At 45.5% G+C, this 27,990-nt stretch overlaps 2 protein-coding genes across 5 annotated transcripts; one reads left to right on the plus strand and one right to left on the minus strand.

Annotated features, from left to right (window-relative positions):
- Nucleotides 1-4,760: 4,760 nt before the first annotated feature.
- On the minus strand, nt 4,761-25,997 carry meis3 (myeloid ecotropic viral integration site 3). Of its 4 annotated transcripts, none has more exons than XM_054735065.2 (13): nt 25,686-25,994; nt 25,270-25,377; nt 23,197-23,336; nt 22,732-22,909; nt 22,420-22,470; nt 22,290-22,340; nt 21,745-21,894; nt 21,547-21,655; nt 16,642-16,787; nt 15,390-15,466; nt 11,965-12,023; nt 11,801-11,887; nt 4,761-6,869 (listed from the first exon to the last, which is right to left on the minus strand). In XM_054735065.2, the coding sequence occupies exons 2-13, from the start codon at nt 25,279-25,281 to the stop codon at nt 6,676-6,678; spliced, it is 1,254 nt and encodes a 417-aa protein (XP_054591040.2). In that variant the 5' UTR covers nt 25,282-25,377; nt 25,686-25,994; the 3' UTR covers nt 4,761-6,675. The 4 variants fall into 4 exon arrangements, with proteins under 4 accessions (XP_054591040.2, XP_054591039.2, XP_070399888.1 ...); XM_054735064.2 differs by having other exon boundaries at nt 25,270-25,380; XM_070543787.1 differs by having other exon boundaries at nt 25,270-25,994.
- Nucleotides 7,716-11,697, plus strand: LOC139062584 (uncharacterized). Its single transcript, XM_070543845.1, has 6 exons — nt 7,716-8,788; nt 8,970-9,308; nt 9,377-9,454; nt 10,697-10,792; nt 11,204-11,327; nt 11,567-11,697. The coding sequence occupies exons 1-6, from the start codon at nt 8,516-8,518 to the stop codon at nt 11,695-11,697; spliced, it is 1,041 nt and encodes a 346-aa protein (XP_070399946.1). The 5' UTR covers nt 7,716-8,515.
- Nucleotides 25,998-27,990: the final 1,993 nt, after the last annotated feature.

The raw sequence follows: 27,990 nt of genomic DNA on the forward strand, positions 1-27,990 counted from the left end.
CAGACTTTGCAACACTGAGCTTAGGCCTAGTCCACACGTAGCCGGGGTTTTTTGAAAACGAATATCCGCCCCTCCAAAAACTTGCATCCACACCACCGCATTTTAAAAACAAACTCTGTCCACACGTACCCGGATAAATACGTTGTTAAGGACATGCCAGACCTGTAGGCGGCAGTACTTCCCCCGTTCTTAACCTCGTCCTTCGTCTGTGGTCTTCCGCAAGGAGCAGTAATTCCGCTTGCAAAAACAAACAAGCAGAAAGCGCTTGGACAATTGATGGATCGGGTAGTGACAGAGCGCAGCTCTGAGGGCTTCCATGATGCCGGCTAGTGTAAACACAGGTCGCACACGTGATGTCAGCATTTTTTTTGTCGTGGAAAGTGACGTTGCGGACCTTAAAACTCCGGTTTTGTCCGTCCACACGCAGACACCCAAAACGGAGAAAACGCAGATCTTCACTTTGGCCGGAGTTTTTAAAAAGATACGTTTTCGTGTGAAAAAACTCCGTTTTCGTGTGGATGACAGGCCAAAACGTAGAAAAATATCTACGTTTTGGCAGATCCCCGGCTACCTGTGGACAGGGCCTCAGACTGACTGTTAACATATTGTCACTAAAATTTCATTTTTGTGTTATATTACAGTGTGGTTCTGTTCAAAAGCTGCTTATACTGAGCCAGGATCCTCTGGAGGTTTCTTCCTGTTAAAAGGGAGTTTTCCTCTCCACTGTCGCTGCATGCTTGCTTAGTATGAGGATTGCTGTAAAGACTCTGACACTAGTCAGTGACTTGATGCAACCTGCTGGGTTCCTTATATAGGAAACAATTTACTGATTGGCTTAATAAACTGACCTGTGTTGGAATATTTACTATGTGAAGGTCCTTGAGACGACTCTTGTTGTGAGTTGACGCTATATAAATAAACTTGAATTGAAACACACCAGTGGGCTGATCCCCTTTGTGCTGCATAATGATGTTAGCGAAGTATTAATTTCAAGCAGACCTAGCCGCTTTCTGGTACAGCAACTCCGTGACAAGCTGTTTAGATACCAGCCCATCCTTTATTCATTCACCAAAACGGATGCCCTCCACACCTTGGCTGCACCTAGAAATCCTGTCCATGAAAGTTATTAACCGAATCGGTGACAAAGGGCAGCCTTGGCGGAGTCCAACTCTCACCAAGAATGAGCCCGACTTACTGCCGGCAATGCGGACCAAGCTCTGACACCGGTGTTCCGACCATCTGTGCTTCCTCGTCAAATATTCCTACCGAGGGGTTACGACGGTTTCGCCCTTGTTTACAGTATAGAAACACGCTTATTAAGCACGTGTATTTTAAAAAAGTGATATTACTCCAAAACACAGAACTGTAGTATCATTATTTAAAAAAATATACCACGTTTGTCATGATTCTGTGAATGACGGCAAACGATGGGAGAATTTCTTGTTTACAGTACAATAACGATATTGTACAAGCCATTTACAAGCTAACTGTCAGGTAAACATGCAACAAGAAGCAATATAACAACTTCCAGAAGTAGCGGGTCTCTTCAGGTAAGCAGCCTGTGACGTAGTGCATTTCCCCAAACTATCATACACTGACGACGAGTAGCTGTCACGACGTGCGCGGAGTGGAGCGGAGGAAAGGCGTGGATCCAGACCGGGGAGGAAACAGGTAGGCAGGTAGGAACGATTAACCAGGATTTATTAAGCACGCTGGACAATGGAACAATGACACCACAAGGAACACAGAACAGTAGGGGCTTAAATACATGAGGAACGGGAGCTATGGTGATTGGGAAACAAGAGGCAGGTGGGAGCAATTAACGGAGACACAGACTACAACCTAGGAGAAGACAGGACAGGGCGTGACAGTAGCACAGATGGTCGAAACACCAGTCATACAGAGAGCTAACAGCTCGTGTTAGAGGGCCTGGTATCCCATACAGCAGAAGTATCTCCCAGAGGGCCCCCCAGGCGATGCAGTGAATCCCCTTCTCCAAATTCACTAGACGCAAGTAGATTGGTTGGGCAAACTCCCACGCACCCTCCAGGATACCACTAAGGGCTGGTCTAGCGTTCCACAACCAGGACAAAAACCACGTCCTGCAGATCATGTCTCTACTTATTTGTTGATGATATGGTCCTGTTGGCTTCATCAGACAATGATCACCAGCTTACAGTGGAGCGGTTTGCAGCCGAGTGTAAATTGGAAAAGGGTAGAGGTCCAGGTCAGGGACGAGGTCCTGTCCCAAGTGGAGGAGTTTAAGTATTGTGGGGTCTTGTTCGTGAGGGTAAGATGGATTGGATCCAGTCAGATTGGTGCTGCGTCTGCAGGGATGCGGGCATTGTACTGATGTGTTAAAGTTAATGTCAAGTCAGGCTTGGACTTTTTTGGACTAGGAACCATGTTCAGCAGAAGGGGTTCCACGGGGACAATAAAGGTGGTACACCTCTGAGCTGTAATTTCACCAGAGAGCATGGTGTTCTGAGTCAGCCGTTCAGTGACTTCAGAACTAAATACATCCACCAAAATCAGAGAGGCAGCCGGTAAGATAAATATATGATATATTTCTGGTTGTGTACGGACTTTGCTGCTGGTTAGGCGGTTGGGTGGGAAACCTGACCTGATTGTTTGTTTGTTTGCTTACCTAGGCGTGGCCCAAACAATTGAGTCTCTGTTGATTTGGCTGGTATAATCTTTGTTTGTGGTTATTTGCCAGTTAGTAAAAGAATTTCTTATCTGAAAATGTTTCAGCAAGTTGTTTGTTGCAGTTGTTTGTTCATTTTTGGGTTCTGTGATTAGTTTCAATGGAAGATGAATTACAAAAGATAATGATAAATAGCTTATATTTTTCTAAGGGAACTATTTGATGTTTAAAACTACTGTTTAAAAAGTAATGCTAAAGGTAATTATGTAAACCCTGTAAATCTAATTTAAGGTTATATGTCTGCTTGATTGAAGGTTTTTCACCTGAGCTGACCTGAGCTGACATGCTGACATGCTGAAATAAAACATAAAAGCAAAAAGTGAAGCATTGTTTCGGTCTCTGAGTGAAATCCAGTTTCTAAACTCTGTGGTGGATGTTTTTTCCTCTCAAGTGGGGAAGCACAAAACAGTGCAGGACTTGACAGTTAAAGTCCCATTAGTTGTCTCACACACTGATGTGTGTGCGAAATTTGTTTTCCACATTTGACCCATCCCCTGGGGGAGCGGTGAGCTGCAGACACGGCCACGCCCGGGAACCATTTGATGGTTTAACCCCCCAATCCAACCCCCTTAATGCTGAGTGTCAAGCAGGGAGGCATTGGGTTCCATTTAATCAAAGTCTTTGGTCTGAGCCGACCAGGAATCGAACCCTGATCTCCCAGTCTCAGGGTGGACACTCTACCACTAGGCCACTGAGCTGGTTGTGGTGAAAAGAGAGCTGAGCCAGAAAGCAAAGCTCTGGATTTAGCATTCGATCTACATTCCAACCCTCATCTATAGTCACGAGAGATGGGTAGTGACTGAAAGGACGAGCTTGCTAATTCAAGCGGCCAAAATGAGCTTTCTCCGCAGGGTGGCTGGGCTGGGTGAGAAGCTCGGTCATCTGGGAGGGGCTCGGAGTACACCTGCTGCTCCTTCATATCAAGAGGAGCCAGTTGGGGTAGCTCAGGCATCTGGTCAGGATGCCTCCATGGTGAGATTTTCCGGACACGTCCAACTTGAAGGAGACCTAAAGGAAGACCCAGGACAAGCTAGAGGGACTATGTCTCTCGAGTGGCCAAGGAACACCTTGGGATTCCCCTGGAAGAGCTAGCCCAAGTGGCCGGAGAGGGAAGTCTGGGCCTCCCTTCTTAGGCTGCTGCCTCACACCCAAATTCAGATATGGGGCTGAAAATGGATGGATGGATGGATGGATGGATGGATGGGTGGGTGGGTGGGTAGATGGAGGGTGGATGGATGGATGGATGGATGGGTGGGTGGGTGGATGGATGGATGGATGGATGGATGGATGGGTGGGTGGGTGGGTAGGTGGATGGATGGGTGGATGGGTGGGTGGATGGATGGATGGATGGATGGATGGATGGATGGGTGGATGGGTGGATGGATGGATGGATGGGTGGGTGGGTGGGTGGGTAGGTGGATGGATGGATGGATGGGTGGATGGATGGATGGATGGGTGGGTGGGTGGGTGGGTAGGTGGATGGATGGGTGGATGGATGGGTGGATGGATGGATGGATGGATGGATGGATGGGTGGGTGGGTGGGTAGGTGGATGGATGGGTGGATGGATGGGTGGGTAGGTGGATGGATGGATGGGTGGGTAGGTGGATGGATGGATGGGTGGGTAGGTGGATGGATGGATGGATGGGTGGGTGGGTGGGTGGGTGGGTAGGTGGATGGATGGATGGGTGGGTGGGTGGGTGGGTGGGTAGGTGGATGGATGGGTGGATGGATGGGTGGGTAGGTGGATGGATGGATGGGTGGGTGGGTGGGTGGGTGGGTAGGTGGATGGATGGGTGGATGGATGGGTGGGTAGGTGGATGGATGGATGGATGGATGGATGGATGGATGGATGGATGGATGGGTGGGTGGGTGGGTGGGTGGGTGGATGGATGGATGGATGGATGGACGGGTATAAGAACACTTCACTGAAAATCTAATCTTAAAAAATAGACTTCAAAATAAAACAAAAATCTGGGAAATCGTTTTAATTTATGTGATGAGGAATAAAATTATAAAACTCAAGTATTTACCACAAACAAAAGACAAGTGGCTCATCTTACAAAAAACTTTTTAATGCTTTAAATGTTTTTTCATCATCATCATCATCATCATCATCATCATCATCATTCTTCTTCAGCAGAGGGGGAGACAAAAGTTAGAAGAGTCCTTTGGCTGCAGCTCCCCGCTCACACTGGCTGACTGTCAACAAAATGCTCAAAAAGGTGTGTGTGTGTGTGTGTGTGTGTGTGTGTGTGTGTGTGTGTGTGTGTGTGTGTGTGTGTGTGTGTGTGTGTGTGTGTGTGTGTGTGTGTGTGTGTGTGTGTGTGTGTGTGTGTGTGTGTGTGTGTGTGTGTGTGTGTGTGTGTGTTAGAGCCCTGCATGGGCCTAAAATCTGAGCCCCAGCCCGACCCGGTCCGAGAAGGTTTTCAGGATTCTCTGGCCCGACACGAGCCTGACTTTTTTTTTAACCTTTCATAATGTTTTAGCGTGATAGGATGCTCCGCGTTCTAATTATCTGTGGGAAGCGTTCTGCAGTAAAAAAAAAAAAAGAAAAGAAAAGAAAGAAAAACAGCATCAATGCAGCTTTTTTTTCTAACAGAGCGTATTTTTCGAGCGGCAGATGAAATTTACGAACACTATATGAATTGGATGCGTTTGTGAATTTAATCTGCTCTGAAAATGCGCTCTTGTGCAGTTAGAAAACAAAGCAGCGTTCTAATTTTCTAACTGCAGAGCACATTTTCAGAGCGGCAGATTAAATAAACCTTCCCAATTAATAAATCGTTTGTAAATTTAATCTGCCGCTCTGAAAATGCGCTCTCCGGTTACAAAAAACTGCAATGAATGCTGTATTTTTTTAACTGCAGAGCGAATTTATTCCCAGAAAAACAGAATGCTGCCGTTTTCATGAGGATAAACGAATGGTTTCTGACATCAAAGTGGACATAAAATGGCATATTAGAATAGGGGCACATGTTTCAATCAGCAGTTTCAGAATTTGTTTATATCGGCGCATTTATAAACCACACACACCTTAACTGAGCTAACGGTGCGTGGGAAGCAGGCAGGTGCTGCTGCGTTCAAGTGTTTCAGTTTTTTTTTTCTTTATGAATTTGATTAAAAATAAAGGCGCCCGGCCCGTGTCCGAGCTAATTACACAGTCGTTGGCCCAAAGCTCGGCCCTCGGCCGTCGGGCCGAGCCGACCTGCAGGCCTAGGGCTTCAGTGCAGGGCTCTGGTGTGTGTGTGTGTGTGTGTGTGTGTGTGTGTGTGTGTGTGTGTGTGTGTGTGTGTTTCTGCAGGAAGACGGGGTGTGGTGACAAAGGCGTGATCACAGGATGGAGTCCCATCCGATAAGATCCTTGTGCTGTTGCAAAAAGTCTGTGGATTCATCTGTTAGAAATCCGATCAGGTAGGAGGCATGATGGGAAGTGTAGTTTAAAGCATATGTCTCGCCCACAGAACACAGTGGAGACATTTAAAGAGGAGGAAGCACTTTCTACTCAGAGAGGTATGGCTTAAACCTGTGGGTCCAGACCGAAGTGTGTGAAGGCAAAATGTTGTGTGTGTGTGTGTGTGTGTGTGTGTGTGTGTGTGTGTGTGTGTGTGTGCGTGCGTGTGTGTGTGTGCATGTGTGTGTGTGTGTGTGTGTGTGCATGTGTGTGTGTGCGTGCGTGTGTGTGTGTGCATGTGTGTGTGTGTGTGCATGTGTGTGTGTGCGTGTGTGTGCATGTGTGTGTGTGTGCGTGCGTGTGTGTGTGTGAACAGGTGAATCAGCTACATTGAGGTCAGTGTCCTTAAATGGGGAATGTAAACTTCTGGAGCAAATTTGCCTTTTATCTTTAAATACTGGACTGTTTGAGTCAATACACAATCACACACACATTCACAAGCAAGCCCGCATTCACACACCCACACACACACACACACCCACACACACACACACACACCCTGTCTGCCCCCGTAGTTAGTGTGCGTGTATGTCCAGTCCTTGGGCAAGAAGGGGCTCTGCTGGGTGTGGTGGTGGGTGGAGCAGCATGGCAGGGTGAGGGTGTGGGCCAGTATACGAGTGCAGGGATGGTCCTGGGTGGGAAGCGTAGCCGGGTTGGGACAACAGAGCTCCGGGGTACTCCCCCTGTAGGGACGACATTCCCTGAAGACCTGGTGGGAAGAGTGGAATCCATTTTAGTATTTGTTTTTATTAAATACAACACAGAAACCAGGATGACCTCTTCTCTACAGATACAGAACTTTCTAACAGACACCCTGGTAGACAACCTCCACTCCACTCTCACCCCGGCTTTCCACGGGAGCCGTCAGCAGCACGTTACTGCAGCAGCACGTCATAGCTGCTGATAGGAACCGCTGTGGTCAACAGAACCTTTTCCACCGGAGGCGTCAGCAGCGCGAGTCGGCCGCGTCTCAGGAGCAGCATGTTGCGGCCTTTACGCGCCGGTTCTATTTCCTACGCGCGACGCCTCTGAAACGGGTCAAGTTCGACATTTTTGGGGAAGGAAAGACAGGAAATCGGGCGCGGAAATTGAGAGAATCTACCGAGATTTTCAGAATAAAGAACGTACTGCCTTCCGGTTGCTTTACTTTAAAAAACGTTACTAACTGTGCGTCCCCGTGAGAAGTTATCACCTAGCTAGCGGTCTCCTTTGTTTTTCAGGTCCGTATTGGCGATTATAAAACGGACAGAACATAAAACACAAACCATGTTGTAGTTTTCTCCTGCTTGTTGTTGTGTTTACTGACGAAGTCACTCGTGTGACTTCGTGCTCGGTCGGTGACAGCTGCTCCCCTGCTGCTTTGCGTCTCGTGGGAAGGGCCAAGCAGCAGCTTAAGCGAGCAAGACGTGCTGCTGCAGTAACGTGCTGCTGACGGCTCCCGTGGAAACCCGGGGTTACCCCAAACACAGGAGCACAGCAGGGCTGTGTCCTCAGTCCAGTTGGTTTTCCCAGTTGGTGAAGCGCCTCGTGATTTTTATCTTGAGAGGTGCTACAGAAATGATATTTTCTTCTTCTTCATTCATTAATGACGGCAACCCCAACCAGATGTGATCACTGTCTCACTATTACAGGTTTTCTCAGTTGCTAAAACACTAAAATCCGTTGACTGAAGAAAGTTCTCAGTTGCTTGAACTCATTAAGCTAACTGTTGAGCCTGTTGTCAAAACCTTAAACCATTTCACACGGTTTAGCAGAACCCTGAACACATTCTCATTCTTAAAACACATTCTGCACTCTAATGTACATGTCGTCCATAACGGTAAACACAAGTGGCACATTTACCCGTAACAAGAGCACAAATGTCATTGATTGAACACAATCAGTCAAAACAGATTTCACTTGTTTCAAATGATGTGAAAACCAATAAAAGCAAGTTCAGAGAGCAAACAGGTTGTTGAAGGTGGGAATGAGAAAGTGTGACAATGGATAGAAGAATTCATGTGAGAGGACGAGGACGGGGGCGTGTGCGAGGTGGGGGACGAGGAGGAGGGCAAGGAAGACAAAGAGGAGGATGAAGAGGAAGAGCAAGACAAAGAGTGGAAATAGCCAATGAAATCCGAGCAACAATCATAGACCATGTTGTTGTCCGTGGGCTGACAACGAGGGAAGCAGGACGCAGAGAGCAACCCAATTTGAGCCGATTTTCTGTGTCCTCCATAGTAAGGACATTCAGAGAAGAGAACTGGTATAGTTGTATATGCAGCTGTTCCAACAGACATTTGCTAGATTCATCCCTGTATTGCACTGCAAAAATGTTTTTGTAACTGCTTATCTACTACTCATACAATTGCAAGGATGCCTCGTGCGGGTGGAAGGACTGCTATATTCACTCAGGAGCAGGAGACCAATGTAGTGGACACGGTCCTTCAAAATAACACAATACGACTCAGAGAAATCCAGGAGCGAGTGATACAAGACAACACACACTTCCACGGAATCGACAGTGTGAGCTTTTCCACAACTAACCGTGTCCTCATTCGTAACAGGCTGCGAATGAAACAAGTTTACAGAGTACCTTTTGAGCAAAACTTGCCAAGGGTGAAAGAACCGCGAGCTCAGTGTGTGCAAGTAAGTGTGCATCCAGACACATTTACAGTAATCCAGATTGTCAACATATACTATATGAAAGGCATCACTCTTGAGTGCAATCTATATAAATCTGAAGTGTTTACATTATTCCTAATTGTACTCTACAGCACAGCACTGACCCTGTACAACTTACACAGTTCTATATTGTATTTCTACACAGACAATATTTGACCTGGAATCCTTGGACAGACCCCACGAGTTCATCTTTGTTGATGAAGCAGGCTTCAGTCTTCAGAAGAGGAGAAGGAGAGGCCGAAGCATTATTGGACAGCGGGCCATTGTTGAAGTCCCTGGTCAACGAGGTGGCAATGTCACAACCATGGTGTTACACATCATCATGTTACATTGGGGCCTTGTAGCACCCAGCATCTCCGCAGATTTCTTGTCAGTCCAAGAGATGGTTTACCATCAATGGGCAGTTTATGAGCCTGTACCTCCCTCCATACTCGCCTTTCCTGAATCCGATGGAGGAGTTTTGTTCCTCTTGGAGATGGAAAGTGTGTGATAGGCAGCCCTACATCAGAGTAAATCTGCTGCAAGCCATGGATTTAACCTGTGTTGAAATAGGTGAGGAATCATGTCAAGGCTGGATACGGCACACCAGAGGCTTTTCCCCCCGTTGCCTCAGGAGGGAAAATTTTGCACGTGACATCGATGAAGTGCTGTGGCCTGACCCAGCCCAAAGAAGACGAGGCCCATTGATGACATATTTAGTCCTTTGATGTTTTTCATCGTATGTTTTTATTTCATGGTCATTGTACACTGTAGCACACGGACTGCAGGCTGCATATGGTGCAATAAACAAATTGTATGGCCCTGAACTTTGTGCTTTCTATTTATTGGTGTATTGTTTACTGACTGCTTGATGGTGTATGTAATTGTGAGTAATTTGTTTATGATTTGAGAGAAGTGTTTGATTTTGAGCACAGCTAAAACTGTTTTGAGGTGAAAGTTTGATTTTGCAAGAGGAATGAGAGGTTGTGTAAATCGTGCTTGGAGCTGAGGTTTGTGTTTAATGTTTTGAGAAAAGGGAGCAAGGTTTCAGGAATTGTGCTTTAGCAACTGAGAAAACTATAATTTTCTTGGAGAAAAATGGAAATGTGACTGAAAGAATACAGACCAGCATCCCGTTAATAAAAAATGAGAAGTACAGTGGGGCAAAAAAGTATTTAGTCAGCCACCGATTGTGCAAGTTCTCCCACTTAAAATGATGACAGAGGTCAGTAATTTACATCATAGGTACACTTCAACTGTGGGAGACAGAATGTGATAAAATAATCCATGAATTCACATGGCAGGATTTTTAAAGAATTTATTTGTAAATCAGGGTGGAAAATAAGTATTTGGTCACTTCAAACAAGGAAAATCTCTGGCTCTCACAGACCTGTAACGTCTTCTTTAAGAAGCTTTTCTGTCCTCCACTCGTTACCTGTATTAATGGCACCTGTTTGAACTCATTATCTGTATAAAAGACACCCGTCCACAGCCTCAAACAGTCAGACTCCAAACTCCACTATGGCCAAGACCAAAGAGCTTTCGAAGGACACCAGGAAAAGAATTGTAGACCTGCACCAGACTGGGAAGAGTGAATCTACAATAGGCAAGCAGCTTGGTGTGAAAAAATCAACTGTGGGAGCAATTATCAGAAAATGGAAGACATACAAGACCACTGATAATCTCCCTCGATCTGGGGCTCCACGCAAGATCTCATCCCGTGGGGTCAAAATGATCATGAGAACGGTGAGCAAGAATCCCAGAACCACACGGGGGGACCTGGTGAATGAACTGCAGAGAGCTGGGACCACAGTAACAAAGGTCACCATCAGTAACACACTACAACGGCAGGGAATCAAATCCTGCAGTGCCAGACGTGTTCCGCTGCTGAAGCCAGTGCATGTCCAGGCCCGTCTGAAGTTTGCCAGAGAGCACATGGAGGATACAGCAGAGAATTGGGAGAATGTCATGTGGTCAGATGAAACCAAAGTAGAACTTTTTGGTATAAACTCAACTCGTCGTGTTTGGAGGAAGAAGAATACTGCGTTGCATCCCAAGAACACCATACCTACTGTGAAGCATGGGGGTGGGAACATCATGCTTTGGGGCAGTTTTTCTGCTAAGGGGACAGGACGACTGATCCGTGTTAAGGACAGAATGAATGGGGCCATGTATCGTGAGATTCTGAGCCAAAACCTCCTTCCATCAGTGAGAGCTTTGAAGATGAAACGTGGCTGGGTCTTCCAACACGACAGTGATCCCAAACACACCGCCCGGGCAACAAAGGAGTGGCTCCGTAAGAAGCATTTGAAAGTCCTGGAGTGGCCTAGCCAGTCTCCAGACCTCAACCCCATAGAAAATCTGTGGAGGGAGTTGAAAGTCCGTGTTGCTCGGCGACAGCCCCAAAACATCACTGCTCTCGAGAAGATCTGCATGGAGGAATGGGCCAAAATACCAGCTACTGTGTGTGCCAACCTGTTTAAGACCTATAGTAATCGTTTGATCTCTGTTATTGCCAACAAAGGTTATGTTACAAAGTATTGAGTTGATTTTTTGTTATTGACCAAATACTTATTTTCCACCCTGATTTACAAATAAATTCTTAAAAAATCCCGCCATGTGAATTCATGGATTTTTTTTTCACATTCTGTCTCTCACAGTTGAAGTGTACCTATGATGTAAATTACTGACCTCTGTCATCATTTTAAGTGGGAGAACTTGCACAATCGGTGGCTGACTAAACACTTTTTTGCCCCACTGTAGATCTAAAACCTAGGAGCATCACCATGCCGCTCTTCCTAAAACAGGAGAAAATTCTGCATGTGTTGTACCATTTCCAGCTGTTTCCACCAGCAGCCGCTGGCCTCCGTAGTATTTTCAGCAGCTGGGTGTAGTTTTTTACTTTTATTTACTAATTAATGAATTGGGGGCTTAGTTTGTGGAAGGACTTGACTCTTCCGACCTCACTGCCCTGTCAGAGGGACCAGATCAGTGTACCTGCTGTTCTGAGACCCAGGTGGGCCTGCCCGTCGAGTCCATAGCCCCCAAGAGCTGCTCCCTCTGGGCTGTAGGGACCACCCTGACCTGTGAGACCACACACACGCCTTCAGACACTAATACACACTCAAACGACCTTGTTCTGAAGAATCCACCGGACTGACCTGAGCGGTTTGACTGGTCAATCATCGGCTGAACTATTCTCCTCCTGGCGTTGATGAACCTGCACGGGGCGAGGTGGGCGAGAGACATGAGGAAAGTTCCACAAAGAGAGAGAGAGAGAAAGAGAAAGAAGGTTGACCATTAATGGAGATAAAGTCAGAGTGGGAGACTATCAACCCTTTCCCTTTTACAACCACTTAACCCTTTCAGAGGGCACAGCAAATCAGCGTTAGGGCAGAGCTCGTATTGATCACCCCTCTGATAATTGATTGATCTGCATTGATCGGGTCACTCTGTGTGCCGCTGCAGAGTTAGTTAGATCATGAGTTTAACGTGTTGGCAGGAGGAGTGAGTAACTCAGAAGGTGTGACTTTCTGTTTTATCTCAGAAACCAGAGACAACAAAACAGCATTAAATAATCTGATTATTTGATATTGATCTGCAGTTCTGTTTTTATGGAGCAGCAGTGTTTTACTGCTTCAACATGATGACAAAAGTGCTTTGCAGAACATTGTTCTGCCCATCGTAAAAAAATGTTTGATGGACCCATCTCTAATCGTCTCTTAGGGGCTCGACACACGGGAGGCGACAAACGACCGCGATCAGCGGCATTCGTTGCTGTCGCTTTTATTACCTGACACACGGGAGGCGACCCGCGGCAGCGGCAAAGCCGTCGACGCGTTCTGTTCCATGGCGATATCGAATCTTCCGTTGTTTTGATTGGCTGTGTCAGGTTGGAGGGAATTAAGGTTATTTAAGAGGTTCAGAGTTAATAAAGCGGTAGATATGATGTTTCACAAGGTGCTGCTAGAGTTATGTGAAATCTTACTTCTGATTTTACTATATTAAAAAAACCCGAGAATGGATCCATCCCATATTACAAACCAGAGAAAGGAACGGAGAATACCACCATTTAATGAGGTATCTCAAGGACGATCCTGATCAATTCTGGACCTACTGTCGCCTCAGCCCGGAGCTTCTCACCCTGGTAACCCCAAAGATGGAGAAGATTCACACAAACACGAGAGAACCAATAAGCCCAGAAGAACGACTAATCTGTCCAAGGAAAGTTAATATGATAAACAGTAATTATATTTTCGGAGATTTACGGATCATCCTGTCCGCTCATTGGTCAGTGAATGAAACCTCCGTTCATTGGTTCTCGTCTGAGCGACAGCGATGAAAAGTTGAAAATATTTCAACTTTCTGGGATCGCGTCGCTGGGTCGCCTGTGCCCAGAATGGGCTCGACACACGGGAGGCGACATCGCCTCTCCTCCATTCATTTTCAATGAGACATGCGTGACAAAGCGATAATCGCGGGTCTCCCTCCTACTCAGCGAAACGTGAAAAACGTGCGTGTGAAATTTTGCACTCGTGCACGTGTCGTGCACAGGCGACCCAGCGACGCGATCCCAGAAAGTTTAGACATTTTCAACTTTTCATCGCTGTCGCTCGGACGAGGACCAATCAACGGAGGTTTCATTCACTGACCAATGAGCGGACAGGATGCTCCGTACACCTCCGAGCAAGCACGGACTCCGTTTCTCCTTCTGTGATTGTTCATCTTTAGGGGCTCGACACACGGGAGGCGACAAACGACCGCGATCAGCGAAATTCGTCACCGTCGCTTTTATTACCCGACACACGGGAGGCGACCCGCGGCAGCGGCCAGCGGCAAAGCCGTCTACGCGTTCTGTTCCATGGCGAAATCGAAACTTCCGTTGTTTTGCTTGGCTGTGTCAGCTTGGAGGGAATTAAGGTTATTTAAGCGGTTCAGAGTTAATAAAGCGGTAGATATGATGTTTCACAAGGTGCTGCTAGAGTTATGTGAAATCTTACTTCTGATTTTACTATAAAACATAATAATAATCAACTTCTCCTCCATGTTTGCTCGGAGGTGTACGGAGCATCCTGTCCGCTCATTGGTCAGTGAATGAAACCTCCGTTGATTGGTCCTCGTCCGAGCGACAGCGATGAAAAGTTGAAAATGTTTCAACTTTCTGGGATCGCGTCGCTAGGTCGCCTGTGCACGACACGTGCACGAGCGCAAAATTTCACACGCACGTTTTTCGCATTTCGCTGAGTAGGAGGGAGACCCGCGATTATCGCTTTGTCGCGCATGTCTCGTTGAAAATGAATGGAGGAGAGGCGATGTCGCCTCCTGTGTGTCGAGCGCCATGTGAGGTCCAAACCGTGTGATAAATTGAGGCATGTCCTGATAGACAGAGTAGCCCTCTCCTGGTTTGTAATATGGGATGAACCCATTCTCGGGTTTTTTTAATATAGTAAAATCAGAAGTAAGATTTCACATAACTCTAGCAGCACCTTGTGAAACATCATATCTACCGCTTTAGTAACTCTGAACCGCTTAAATAACCTTAATTCCCTCCAACCTGACACAGCGAAACAAAACAACGGAAGTTTCGATTTCGCCATGGAACAGAACGCGTAGACGGCTTTGCCGCTGGCTGCTGCCGCGGGTCGCCTCCCGTGTGTCGAGCCCATTGGACTCTTGTAAAGGTGAAACCAGTTTCTAAATCAGTCTGAATGTGCAGATTAGTACGACGGTTATCCTACACAAGAAACAGTCACAGCTGAAGGTCGTTCTGTTCCCTTCAAAGCTGAATCTTTACATCTCAACAAGATGATTGATGAATAATCAGAGGGTTCATCTGGAGAAGCTGGTGGATCACTTTCCAGTAGCTGTTCATGGCCACAACATTAGCAGGTGAAGACTTTTGGGTGCCTGGAAGTTCACACTGATAGTGACCTCAGCTGACAGACTCATCGATGCTCGGATCCATCAGCGTATGCAGACTCAGGCGGTTTGGTGCATGTTCAGAGGTAATGATGATCTTCTACACAGCAGTAATTGAGTCCATTTTGAGATATGGCAATGCATGTTGGTTTGGTAACCTCACTGAGAAGTCAGGGCTCAGATTTAACCATTCACTAAGATAGCTGGGAGGATAATGGGTTCAACTGCTCCCTTAACACCACAAGAGCTTTTTGAGCAGACCATCCTCAGACAGGCAGATCCCTCCCTCGTTCTACACTCTGAATATGATTTACTACAGCCACGGCGGAGACACACAATCTGCTTCTGTCAACACAACTGGTGCAAACTGCTGCTATCAGTTGTGACAGTAATGAACAAAATGCATGAGATGAACATATTTGGTGGAACACGCTGTGGCCTGGGCGGGTAAATCCTCCGCTTATTCCAAGTTTGTATCCAGAGGCTGGGGTGAGAGTGGTGGGCTACTGTGTGGTTATGATTAAACTTGTTTCTGGATGAGTAAAGCGTGGTGCAGTGTAACAACCACCCACCCCCCAACCCCCACCCCCGCCCCGCAAAACCACGTTTCTCCCAAGGAAGACAAATAAAGAACTTGGACCTGATATTTAGGAGAAAACTAACTGACCAGTTGTTGACCTGCAGGATGGTCAAGCCGGTGTCCTGGGACAGCTGCTTCTTCTGCTCCTCTGATGGGTACGGGTGCTAGAGTTACACACACACACACACACACACATTAGGCGTTACACAACTCAGACACCTGCTGGTGGTGGTTGGAGGGACCGGTGGCATCAGTGTTCGGCAGGCCTTTCCTTTGTCAGTGCGCCACAGGGCAGGCCATTTACCTGCTGCAGATGATGAACAATCTCACTTTGAAGAAACAGAGTATCTCGGATCAATCAGGCCAACTAAACGTTAGGCTCAACTCAAACATGCCTAAAAACATCTAAAGTTTAAAATGATTTATTATTTTTGTTTTCAGGAAAACTCCAGCTGTCACCTAAGCTGCTGAAATATTCATTCCAGGTTGTGCTCCAGTGTGTCAAAGTCCTTTGGTTCATACCTGTTGGAGTTATGTCGCCACCATGATTTTACACAAGGAATTATGGGTAATCTAGATCTTTGCATTGGTGCTTGTTCAGATTTCAGTTCGTCCTGAACTTTACATTAAACATTTGAACTTTGTTCCTTTTGCTTTTCTAACCACAAATATATTAATAATAATAATAATAATAATAATTATTATTATTATTATTATTATTATATGACAGTGACTTTAGTAATTATTCCCTTCTATAATATTTCTGATGGTTTGTGTTAGTTACATCATTAAAATCATTATATTAACTCAAATTGTTTCCTAATTCCACTAAATAATGTGACTGTGTGTGTGTGTGTGTGTGTGTGTGTGTGTGTGTGTGTGTGTGTGTGTGTGTGTGTGTGTGTGTGTGTGTGTGTGTGTGTGTGTGTGTGTGTGTGTGTGTGTGTGTTCTTAAGGTTTCATCTAAGTAACACAAACTCTCAGCATGAAAACCAAGGCTAAACTCAAGCCCCTTAAAGCTTCTCTCTCTATCTCTATCTCTCTCTCTCTCTCTCTCTCTCTCTCTCTCTCTCTCACACACACACACACACACACACACACACACACACACACACACACACACACACACACACACACACAGTCAGCAACATGCTCCTTTATTGGTTAATTACTGAACCACCTCCTCTCCAGTTTCCATCACTTCTACAAATATTCACATAATCTCTTAATCCTGGTTCACTGACATCTATTTTAAACTAAATAGAATACAAGCCCAGTAGTAATCTCACTTTCCTGTTGTAACCACCATGGTACCACATCAGAGAACGCTGGAGCTCACCGTCAGGTGCTGGAAGAGCCACGCTCTCATGATGTTCGTGGCCACTTTGGGGAAGATGCCTCTCTTCTTGTTGTTCCGGCGGTCTCTGTCGCTGTCATCCTCCTCTCCGGTGCTGGGGGAAGCCATTTCTCCATCCAGACCATCACCTGAAAACCACAGGGACATCACATCCACAGCTGATCCGGACCAATAGGAAGCCTCCTTCTGCATTCAAGTTATTATTAGTCCATTTAAAATGAACAATTAAAACATTAATATTACAAACATTACAAAATGTATACATTTATTTTCTGGAAAAACCAACACTTCAGCTGTAGCCCATGCTACTGCCAGTTGTGCTCCTGGGTGTTCTCCAAGTCTTTTGATATTCAAGTTATGTCACCATCATTAATTTACACATGGGATTATGGGTAATCTAGATTGCTGTGTTTCACCTGCTGTAGATAGATTCCTGAGAGGTGTCATGTTGTTCATCTGGAGCAATAGATGTTATACCATACTGAAAATTACAATAATATCAATTAATATCAATGGACTATAATTTTTTACTCAAACATCCTCATAAAATTTACATATTTTTTTCGTTATTTAATGCATCTTCTAGCTGGATATAAAGAATAAAGATGCACTAAATTACAGCAGATAGAAAGTTGAGCAGAGGGAAGCCACCCGCTTGGTTCAGGAATGCCATCAGACAGAGGTGTCCACTATTTCTGCAAACTGATGCTGTTCAGGAAGCTGTCTACAACGGGTGATTATTTATAGAAACTAGGGATGTGTATTGGTGAAATTATGGCGATATGATGCGTATCACGGTACAGGGAGACGATGCGATACATTCAGTCAGATGATGTTAGCGACAGTTTGAGACTGAAATTATTGCAGGAAAATTCACTAAACAGTCCAAACTGATACGTAACATGTTAACGGTGAGGTATCTGAACCATAACAGAGGGATTTACATTTCAGTGGTGGAAAAAATAAACATCGCACACTCCCGCCAGCCAGGGCTGGACCGGAACAAAAATTCAGCCCGGGCATTTTGACTGGAGACCAGCCCATCACCTGTTTTTTTTTTTTTTTTTTGGAAAAGACATTAAGCGTACACTTTCTTACTGGTAATATTTATGTATCAATCTAATAAACGTAAACCTACACCATCCTTCCTATCCTGGTATTCTAAAAAGTAGGGCTGGGGGTAAACGATTATTTTTAAAACGATTATTCTGACGATTATTTTATCGAATAGTCGACTAATCTAATCACTATTTAGATGATTAATCTAGCGATTATTTTTCTATTGCACAATTAATAAAAACCAAAAAATCTAAAATAAATTCCTCCAAAAAATGGATAAACTGTTACTGTAAGAGAATAAACACTACAGGCCTTCCATTTTGTATAACACTGCTTTTATTGTGTTGGTTGGTTATGTTCTGGTGACGTGTAGAACTTGGGAGTGCAGGCTGCTGCCTGAGAGGTGGTTGGAGACGGAGTGTCTCCATGCTGCTTTGTTTTGTTCACTTATGTGCCTGAGGCGAGTGGTGTTACGACTCTTCCTGGGGAGTTTGGCTCGTGTGCAAAAAGGAAGGGACAATAACGGGATTTAAAAGTTAAAATGATGATCAGGTTTATTTACAACAACAAAAATCATAAATCTTTCCATCCACAGGTTGGGAATAATAAAACTAATTCTGCCTGTGAGGAATTAAAACAAAAGTACAAATAAGTAGGGATGTCCCACTGGGCAAAGATTACTGGGTTCTGGACCAAAGTAAGGATCTCCAAAGGTCCAAACTCTAAACTGGGTGGTTAAACCAAACTCAAGGTGATATTTTAAACTAAACCGAAAACCCACAACACTCTAAATGTAATAAAAGGGAGACCTGCACCACAAAAACGATGAACTCTAAACCAAAACATAACAGCTTATCCAAACGCAAGAAGCTGTTAGCGAAAATGCTAACAGTAGCTTTACCAACGTTAAGTTCAGGTTACCAAGTTTAAATAAACCAAAAACACCCAGCAGCAAACAGAAGAGCACAGAGGAGAGACTGCTACCACCAAAACAGCTCTCCTCATGTCTGAAAGAAGCTCAGAAGGTAATATTTAGGTAAATGTAACCCTTTACAGGTGACCAGGACACTGTGATCAATTTTTGGCAAGGGAAATGATCATTTGTTGCCATTTTTGAGGTGTTTATGAATGAGGAAGAGACCCAGCATCCTGTGATGGCACCACTAACATCAAGAGATAATAAATAATGTAATATTTAGGTAAATTTAACCCTTTACAGGTGACCAGGACACTGTGATCAATTTTTGGCAAGGGAAATGATCTTTTTTTTGTGTGCCTTTTTTGGGGTGTTTTTGATGATACAGTAGGCAGTAGTACAGTAACATCAACAGATAATACATAAAAGCCTTATTTGGTCAATTTTAGCCTCCATGAAAATCTGAGCGATTCAATCACTTTTTGGCAAGTAAAATGCCATTTTAGTTGTCTACAATTAAATCATCGATAAAGAATTTAAAGATATTTTGAGGCGTTTCTTATAGGTAAACAGGAGGGTGTAGTCTCTTAATTTCATGTGCTGAAGTGCTTTTAGCTTGTTACTTTTAAATAGAGCAATGTAATGTATAGATAGTAACCTACACAGTGTCATTGTAAAGCCAAAGCTTGATCAGTTTAAATAGTAAAAATGTGCCCCAAACTAGCTAACTGTGGCTCCATGTCAAGTGGACTAAAGAAAGGAAGGGGGGAAAAATTCAAATCGCTGGAGAATTGTTTATTTACATTTATACAACGTTTACATTCAATACAGGGCGCCATTTTACATTGTTTGTTTATTTTTTAGTATCAAGGCTGTAAAATAAAGAAAGCCAGTTCTTACCACAAACCATCTTTCAATCGCAAATATTGCAAAAAGGATTAATATATCCTCATTGTGAACGTTTAAGACAATAGCAACACTTAAAACAACTTCCGAACTGGAAAAACTAATATCCGCGATAAACATCAGTTTAAGTACCGGAAGAGGTTATCGCTGCTTTCTGAATGTCCATATTGCTAGTTTTGCTGAGTTTTAGGGCGAAATCCTGGGGAATTTTGTCTAGAAATGCAATTACCTAACCGTGCGCGATCCCGCGGTGGCTAATCATTTTTTGGCAGCGAGTCGATTTATGGCACAACACCGGCTCGGGTTTCTCCTCCTCCTCCCTCTTTTCTTCTCCAACCTGTCGCTGGGCTGAGGCTCCATCACTTCCTAAATTGATTTTACTTGAACCTTCACTACCAAACAACTGTGAGATTTTAACACATGTGCCAGCATCAGCCTGAAGGGCCAGTTTCTTTTTTAGTCGAATTTTCTCCGCTCCTCCTTTCCGTTTTTTGTTCTCCATTTTGTAAAGCTCGTCTGTCTGTTTACTGAGATTCACAAACAACTGGCGGGTGCATCAGACCTCTGGCTATTGGTCCAGCCCAGAGTGTATTATGACCAATTGGCCAATCCACCAACTTTTACGAGGCGTCGCGTGGGGCGGCGCGGACAAGTTGTCCGCAACAACTAGAGGCCAGGAAAAAAAAAGTAAAAAAAAAACAGACACCGGCCCATAAATGATGAAAGGGTCGGCCCAGCGGGCAGTTGCCCGCTATGCCCTATGGTCAGTCCAGCGCTACCGCCAGCTAGCAGTCTGCGTTTGAATCGCTCCAAAAGAAAAGCAAATACACAAATGTTTCTTCCAAAAATTAGATACACGGCTTTTGAGTATTGATATAATATTGCTGGAAAAAGTATCACGATATATTGCAATATCGATATTTTCTTACATCCCTATTATGAACACTTGTCTCTTTAGGACAGTTACTCCAGATTGGGGAGAGACAGACATTTACACACATTCAAAGAAGACATTGTTGTTTTTGCTTGAAAATGACAGAAGTTAGCCACCGGTAAAGATTTCACTTATATCACAGAAATATTAGAAATTTTAACAACATTAGTATCTAAATAATCGGGCTATAACTACAGAAGCCACGGCTCTGGTGGTTCGTTGATAGGTTGTTTTTTATGCTGACGCATGAAAATGCTCTCTGAGACAAATCCATATCTGCATGAGCCCTGAAAGCCAGGACCGCCCGTCTTTCTGTCCTCCAGTGTTTCACTACAGAGGACAGAAGGTGCAGAATAATTACAGACCAGCAACCACGTCACAGGCTGCTGTGTAAAACCCTTACTACACAGGCACGTGCATGCGTGAGTGTGAGTGTGTGTGTGTGTGTGTGTGTGTGTGTGTGTGTGTGTGTGCGTGCGTGCGTGCGTGTGTGTGTGTGGGTGCGTGCGTGCGTGTGTGTACGTGTGTGAGCTTGTGTGTGTGTGTGTGTGTGTGTGTGTACGTGTGTGAGCGTGTGTGTGTGTGTGCGAGTGTGTGTGCGTGTGTGCGTGGGTGGTTGTGCGTGTGTGTGTGTGTGTGTGTGTGCGTGCGTGCGTGTGTGTGTGTGTGTGTGTGTGTGGGTGCGTGCGTGCGTGTGTGTACGTGTGTGAGCTTGTGTGTGTGTGTGTGTGTACGTGTGTGAGCGTGTGTGTGTGTGTGCGAGTGTGTGTGCGTGTGTGCGTGGGTGGGTGTGCGTGTGTGTGTGTGTGTGTGGGGGGGGGTGCGTGTGTGCGTGCGTGGGTGTGTGTACGTGTGTGTGTGTGTGCGTGCGTGTGTGTGTGCGTGCGTGTGTGTGTGTGTGTGTGTGTGTGTGTGTGCGAGTGTGTGTGTGTGCGTGCGTGTGTGTGTGGGTGCGTGCGTGTGTGTACGTGTGTGAGCGCGTGTGTGTGTGTGCGCGTGTGTGTGTGTGTGGGTGCGTGCGTGTGTGTACGTGTGTGAGCGTGTGTGTGCGCGTGTGTGTGTGTGTGCGTACCCGCATCGCTGCAGTTGTCCACTGTGCTGTGTGAAGGCAGGCCACAGGTGCCTGGTGTTCCCAGAGGAGTGGTGGCGCATTCATCAGGTTCTCGAAGCCATGCTGCATTCTGGAGAGGAGCGAGAGAAAGGGGTGAGCTTCATGTGAGGAAGTGCAACAAGCAATCCCAAAAACCGCATTTGTCATCCAGAGTCCAACCTGCTCTGATAAACTGGTGCAAGATCCACCAAAGTCCTCCATGTCGGACTTGGAGCCTCCCTCCCGCTCATCCAGAACCAGGTCTGTGGGCATCTTCCCTTTCAGGCAGGTGATGTAGCGATGGCAGAAGTTATCACACAAGTCGTGCACCTTCAGAAACAAACACTGTTGTCATCAGTCAGCCGTGAAACATTCATCAACCGTCATCTTGGGTGAGAGGGAAGGGCCAAGAGACATAAAGCCAGTCACACACACACATACACACCCAGAGACAGGTAGAGTCTCCACTTATCCTGGCATTCAGTTTTGACTGGTAGTATGAAACCAGAGAGAATGTGCTGCACTGATGCTGCAGTGCCACCTACCCCACCATGCAGACTGCTACTAAACAGTTCACAACCACTGCAAAATCAAACTTGGATGTAGCAGGTTAGCATCTGTTCATGTAGGCGCTCCCTTCTTTGTCTTTTTAATGCAAATATAGACCAAAAATAAGGAAGTATAAAAGTGTTTAATGGAGGACATCATCACAGCATCTCACCAACCTTTTCTAACTCCAGTAAATGGAAGCGAAGAACCTGTATGGCCTGGATCATCTGTGACGCAGGAAGGGAGTGATAAAGACATATCCCACAATGCAACGTGGTAAAGGTGCTGTTGGTTTGTACGTCTTACCAAATTATCCAGCTCAGGATTGGAGGAAAAAATGGGCTTTTCTGAGCGAATCTGCAACAGAGTCAGCTGTTAGGAAATGTGAAATATCTGACTCTCATCTCTCTACATGTCCTCAAACGGGTGTGGAGTCATCAATTCTATAAAGTTAACTTTGCAACAGGAGTAGCTCACACCACTCCTGTCACACAGGCAACCTGCTGTAACACAAAATGCGCTCCACGCCTACATGGTCAGCACAGGACAGGTGGACAAAAGGACGATCTGATGTCTCTGTGTCCACTGATGGCACTTTTCTGATTGGCTGAAGCCCACCTGCTTTGCGAAGGCAGTGATGTCATCGTTAAAGGACTCTGAGGAGCAGACATCGCTGTGATTGGCCATGACAGGAAGGTGGGAGGTGGCTGAGAGGGAGGAGGAGGAGTCACGAGGGGAGCAGGTGGCCAGCTCACACTTCTCAAACACTAAGGCCAGCAGTGGAAAGAGAGGGTGACTGTACACACACACACACACACACACACACACACACACACACACACACGCACGCACGCACACACACACACACACACACAGTTAACATACTGTACATAAACACAGTAACAGTTGTTGTAGAGCACACCTGATAGGTCTACAGTAAAGCATGTATGTCCCAGTATTCCTGAAGCAGACAGCTGTGAACATGCAGTGTGTATTCCTACTCAGCACACACACACACACACACACACACACACACACACACACACACACACACAGACTTCCACACCCCATAACTCATCCTACCCATAGATCTGGTCTTTGTGATGTTTGAGGGAGTCGGGGATGGTGGGGCCGTACTGTGGAGGAGGAAGTGCCCTGACATCATCTCCGTACCCCCCCACCGACATAGCCTCCGGCCCTGAGTACTGCACCAGGTCTTCATACTGAAACACAATTATAAGGAGACGCTGCAAACATGAGACACGTTGGACATCTGTGTCTGACATCAAGTCGTCCTGTGATTTTATTACGTGACTGTGATGGGGGGGTGTTAATCACTTAGCAGCCTTGGTCTCTGTGCTGCTGCTGTTTGATCAAAAACTAAGATGTAGTAATAAAGATTTGCAAACTTTAATAAGTTGCCTTAAAGACAGGAAAGCAGGGTCGGATCTAGTTCCTGGAAACCATTGCTGGGGTTGAAGCTCTGAGGAGGAGAGTGAGCCTGAAGCCTAAACGGGGTCCACCTTATTAGGACTGGGTTTTGGTCCTAATGAGGCCCATCGCTCTTCAGAAGATCAATGAATATGCCAGTTATGGTTCTAAGTAGGATAGTTAAACAAGTACACACACACACACACACACACACACACACACGTGGTCAACAATCTGCAGCCAAAAGTTATGATGAATTGGGGCAACAGTCTGATTACATATTTGTCTGCATTGAAGTTTTTCTCCGTCCCTACTTGGAGAAACAGACATAACTGGGTTTTTGTCTAATTAATAAGTTAAAATGTATAAAAGAAACACCTCGAGGTTAAATAATTCTTCCCAAGCTGCAGCCCGACTTTAGCGGGTCTAAACGGCTTATCAGAGCCCATATGGTCCAGATAGCACCTGCTCTGAGGCCCTGTTCCCGAACACCTCCTAGTTTTATGGAGGTCGGCTATTAAAACAATCGCCGCGATCAGATTGCGCGTCTCCTTTTACGCACGGCTCCTATCGAGTTTCTGTGTCAGGAGGATCAAAGCGCGCAAGTTCAGACGCCAGATTCCGCAAAAGTTGCTTTTTTTAAGTCACGAACAGATTTGAGATGAGAGGAAAATGTTTCTTAACAAGTCTGAACTGTGTGACATTTCCACTGAAAACAAGAAGCCGCTGAGAGCCGTGTGAGTCTATCACTTTATGATCAAATATGTAAATATGTGACGTTTTAACGAAGCTGAGCACGATTCTCGTGCAGAAAACTGCACTTTTAAAACTTTATAAACGATTAAATCATATTAAAACAGGTTTAAATCGGACTTTCTCCACACAAAACTGGGAAGTTTTCTGTGAAGATTTGTGGGGGGAAAACAAAGCGCTTTAACCCCGTTTTCACCCAAAAGTTATTAAAATTTGTAGCATAAAATGTAGAATTCCCTAGCATCCTAAACGCGTATAAGTTCCAAAACATGCATTCAAAAGCTTCACGCTAAAGGTTTTAACTGCCGCAAACATCTCATGTCAGACACGGAGTGCTTCAAACCAAAACGTTTATTTTGGCATAAAAACAATGATAGCAGAGCATCAGTTAAAGTGTAAAACACCCAGATTATTACAATAAATCACATTTAATATGATGTTGTGAGACTGCCTGTCTGCTGTTTGCGCAGGGTTGCCTGCTGCCCTTCAACCTCCTCCTCCTCCTCCTCCAAGCCTCTGAATCACTGTAGCAAAAACACTGACCTACTTACCGAGTTGGAGCAGCATCTCCTCTTGATTTACTCAGAATGGCTGTAAGGATCCTAATTCAGAGGTTTTCAGGTTAAATGATCACTTTTGTACAATGCAGACAGCATTGTACACTAATGATGAAATATACCAAAGTCGGTTCCTTTTGCGTTATTATTATTATTATTATTATTATTATTATTATTATTATTATTTCCACACGGAGAGCTGAAAGCTGGAGACATAAATATTTATTGAGGGGGTTTCCTTTAACTAAAGTCCAAACTGGTCTGGAACTGGGCCTTGTGTGTTTTTGTGGCAGCTGTCCACATTCTAACCCATGTGTTTTTATTATTGTTGTTTTTGTTTTTTTACCGGATCCGCATGTTTAATCGGGAGCATGTTGTGGTTAATAACATGTACTATAAATAAAACCAGACCTACCCTCTTCTCCATGCGACTCGACAGCCAGACCTACCCCGGAGATGGGGATGCGCTGCTCGGCTACCGTCCGCAGATCTGCCCTCCCTTCCTTCCTCTGCCTCCGGGCTCCTGCTGAAATCAGAGGGCATTTGTTTTCTTTTCTTTTCTCAACCAGTAATTAAGTTACGAGCATCATGATGATGAACATGCGACAGCCCGCGAGGAGTCAAGGAGCCGCTCCTGCTGCGTGTTTACTCCCTGTCCATCCATCGCGTTTATCTTACAACATGATGACGGGATGGAGGCTTTATGGACGGATGATCAGCTCCCAGCCCGCTGCCTGTCTGAGAGCCTAATAGCTTAAAGGGAATAAACCCCGCGGTCTATAGGCGCTATTGGTTGGTGAAGATCCGGTAATGTGTGTATAGATGTCCCACCGAGACGTAAAAATCCAGTCCGGTTCTGGTTGAGTCCGGTAGTCCAGGGAGCGGGTGGTGAAGGGAGCAGCGGCTTCCTGTAGCGCCTCGCCTCCGCCTGGTGCGTCTCTCCCTCCGATTCGGGGCGTCGGGGATGCTCGGTGACACGCAGAGGCGTCCCCTCCTCTCCTATCGCCCCTTGCTGGCTTTTCTCTGTTTTTGGCCCTTTGCGCTCGCTGTCCACGCAGCAGAAGAAGCCAGGCTGGGAAATGTCACGGCCCGGGATGAGCGATGGTGTTTTCAGTCTGGAGTCTGGAGGGGAGGAGGAGGGGGAGGGGGGGGGTGATGTGAGGGAGGAGCGCTCTGGTGGTGGCCAGGCGGGTTGCGGGGAGGGTTTCTGGGGTCAAAACGCGACGGGATCTCTTGCCCCCTCACCCCACCCATCTCTCACTCCCCCATCCTCCCCCTCTTCCTCCTTACTCCTCCTCCTTCTTATCATACACACAAAACACTAAAGAAGCTCGAATGGTTCTCTTTCTGCCCTTTTCTCTCTCATCCCTGCAGCAGGATTGGAATAAAAAACTAAAGAGCCTTATTTCAAATCTGAACTGTTGGGCCTCCAATAAACACGGACTTATTATTAGCTATTTGGAGACTTTTTAATGGACCATGTCGTTGATTTTAGGGTCATAAACTTAGTGTGGAGCGTGCTGGCCGAGTGATAAATAGCTTTTATGACGTTTGGGGCGTCAGCCTTCGGTCTTCTTGTTGATTGGAGAATAAAGAAGAGAAAACAAACTATTCAAGTTTAATTTTTGCCGCAGAGACGGAGAGGAAATAAGCCTTTCACATGTCAGTTAAACTCGCAGTGTTGTGTTGTAAATGTCACCTCAGTAACATAATAATTATCCAGGACGCTCCTCTCTGACGGCCCCGCTGCGAGGGGCCAACAGGCGGTTGCACATCAATCAGCGGCCGGGGCAGGGCTCTCTGTGGGCGGCATGCTGTGTGACGGCGGGGCCGCGCGGGACTGGACCCCGCACCGTCTACAGCCAGGGATCTTTCAACTCAGCTGGGAGTGGGCTTCCTGCGGGGGTGATCACAGCGATCAGTCCCCTCCTAGACAGACGTGAAGATGCGTCGATGGGCTGGAAAGGCTTGTTTTCCCTTCAGCAGGTCAAACAAAAAGGATTATTTACATTTTCCTTCATCATAAATTTCAGATAGACAGATTGTTTGTCTGTCTTTATTGAGATGAATCAGACCATAATTCTTCAGGCTTTTCAGCATTTATCTGAAGAGCTATTAAATATAATTACACAAGTTAAGATTTGTTTAACCTTTATTTTAACACTGAGGAGAAACAATTAACAAATTTACACCAAATGACAAAGAAAACCAGTTTGTGACGTCTCAGTTACTCAGTTACTCAGTTACTCAAGATACTTGCTTTGGATTCTTTGTTGTGTTAATATCTCTCTCTCTCTCTCTCTCTCTCTCTCTCTCTCTCATTCTCTCTCTCTCTCTCTCTCTCACACTCTGTCTCTCACTCTCACTCTGTCTCTCGCTCTCTCTCACTCACTCTCTCACTCACTCTCTCTCACTCTCTCTCACTCACTCTCTCTCTCTCACTCACTCTCTCACTCTCTCTCACACTCTCTCTCTCACTCTCTCTCTCATTCTGTCTCTCTCTCTCTCACTCACTCTCTCTCACTCTCTCTCTGTCACACACACACACGCACATGCACACACACGCACACACACACGTACACACACACACACATACTTGTATTTACATGCTTGTTCGGACCTCCATTGACTTCCATTCATTTTAATGACTCCACTATGCTTAAACTCCACATTAACCAATTCCTTATCCTATACCTAAATTAAAAGTTAAATCCCAACATGCCTCTAAAACCAAGTTTTGGGGTGCTGTGTGGATCATCAACATAAAATAGCCCGCCCATTGCTCTGCGAGGGGGAGGTTAAAGCCAACAATGGGAGGTTCCCACCACCGATTTATTTTTACCGTTTTACACGTCTCATCACGCCCAGACAATCCAAAAATAGGACAAGAACTTGAGGGTTGGAACAAATTAACCAATGTTGCTACTAGCTAACTTAATTCAATTCAATTCAAGTTTTTTTATAAAGCGCCAAATCACGACAAGAGTCGTCTCAAGGCACTTCACATAATAAACATTCCAATACAGTTCAGTTCATTAAGCTAAAAACGGTAAAAAGTTTCCTATATAAGGAACCCAGCAAACTGCATTAAGTGTCTGACTTTACAGCAATCCTCATACTAAGCAAGCATTGGACA

Source organism: Nothobranchius furzeri, chromosome 13, assembly GCF_043380555.1.
Source record: "Nothobranchius furzeri strain GRZ-AD chromosome 13, NfurGRZ-RIMD1, whole genome shotgun sequence".
Lineage (NCBI taxonomy): Eukaryota > Metazoa > Chordata > Actinopteri > Cyprinodontiformes > Nothobranchiidae > Nothobranchius > Nothobranchius furzeri.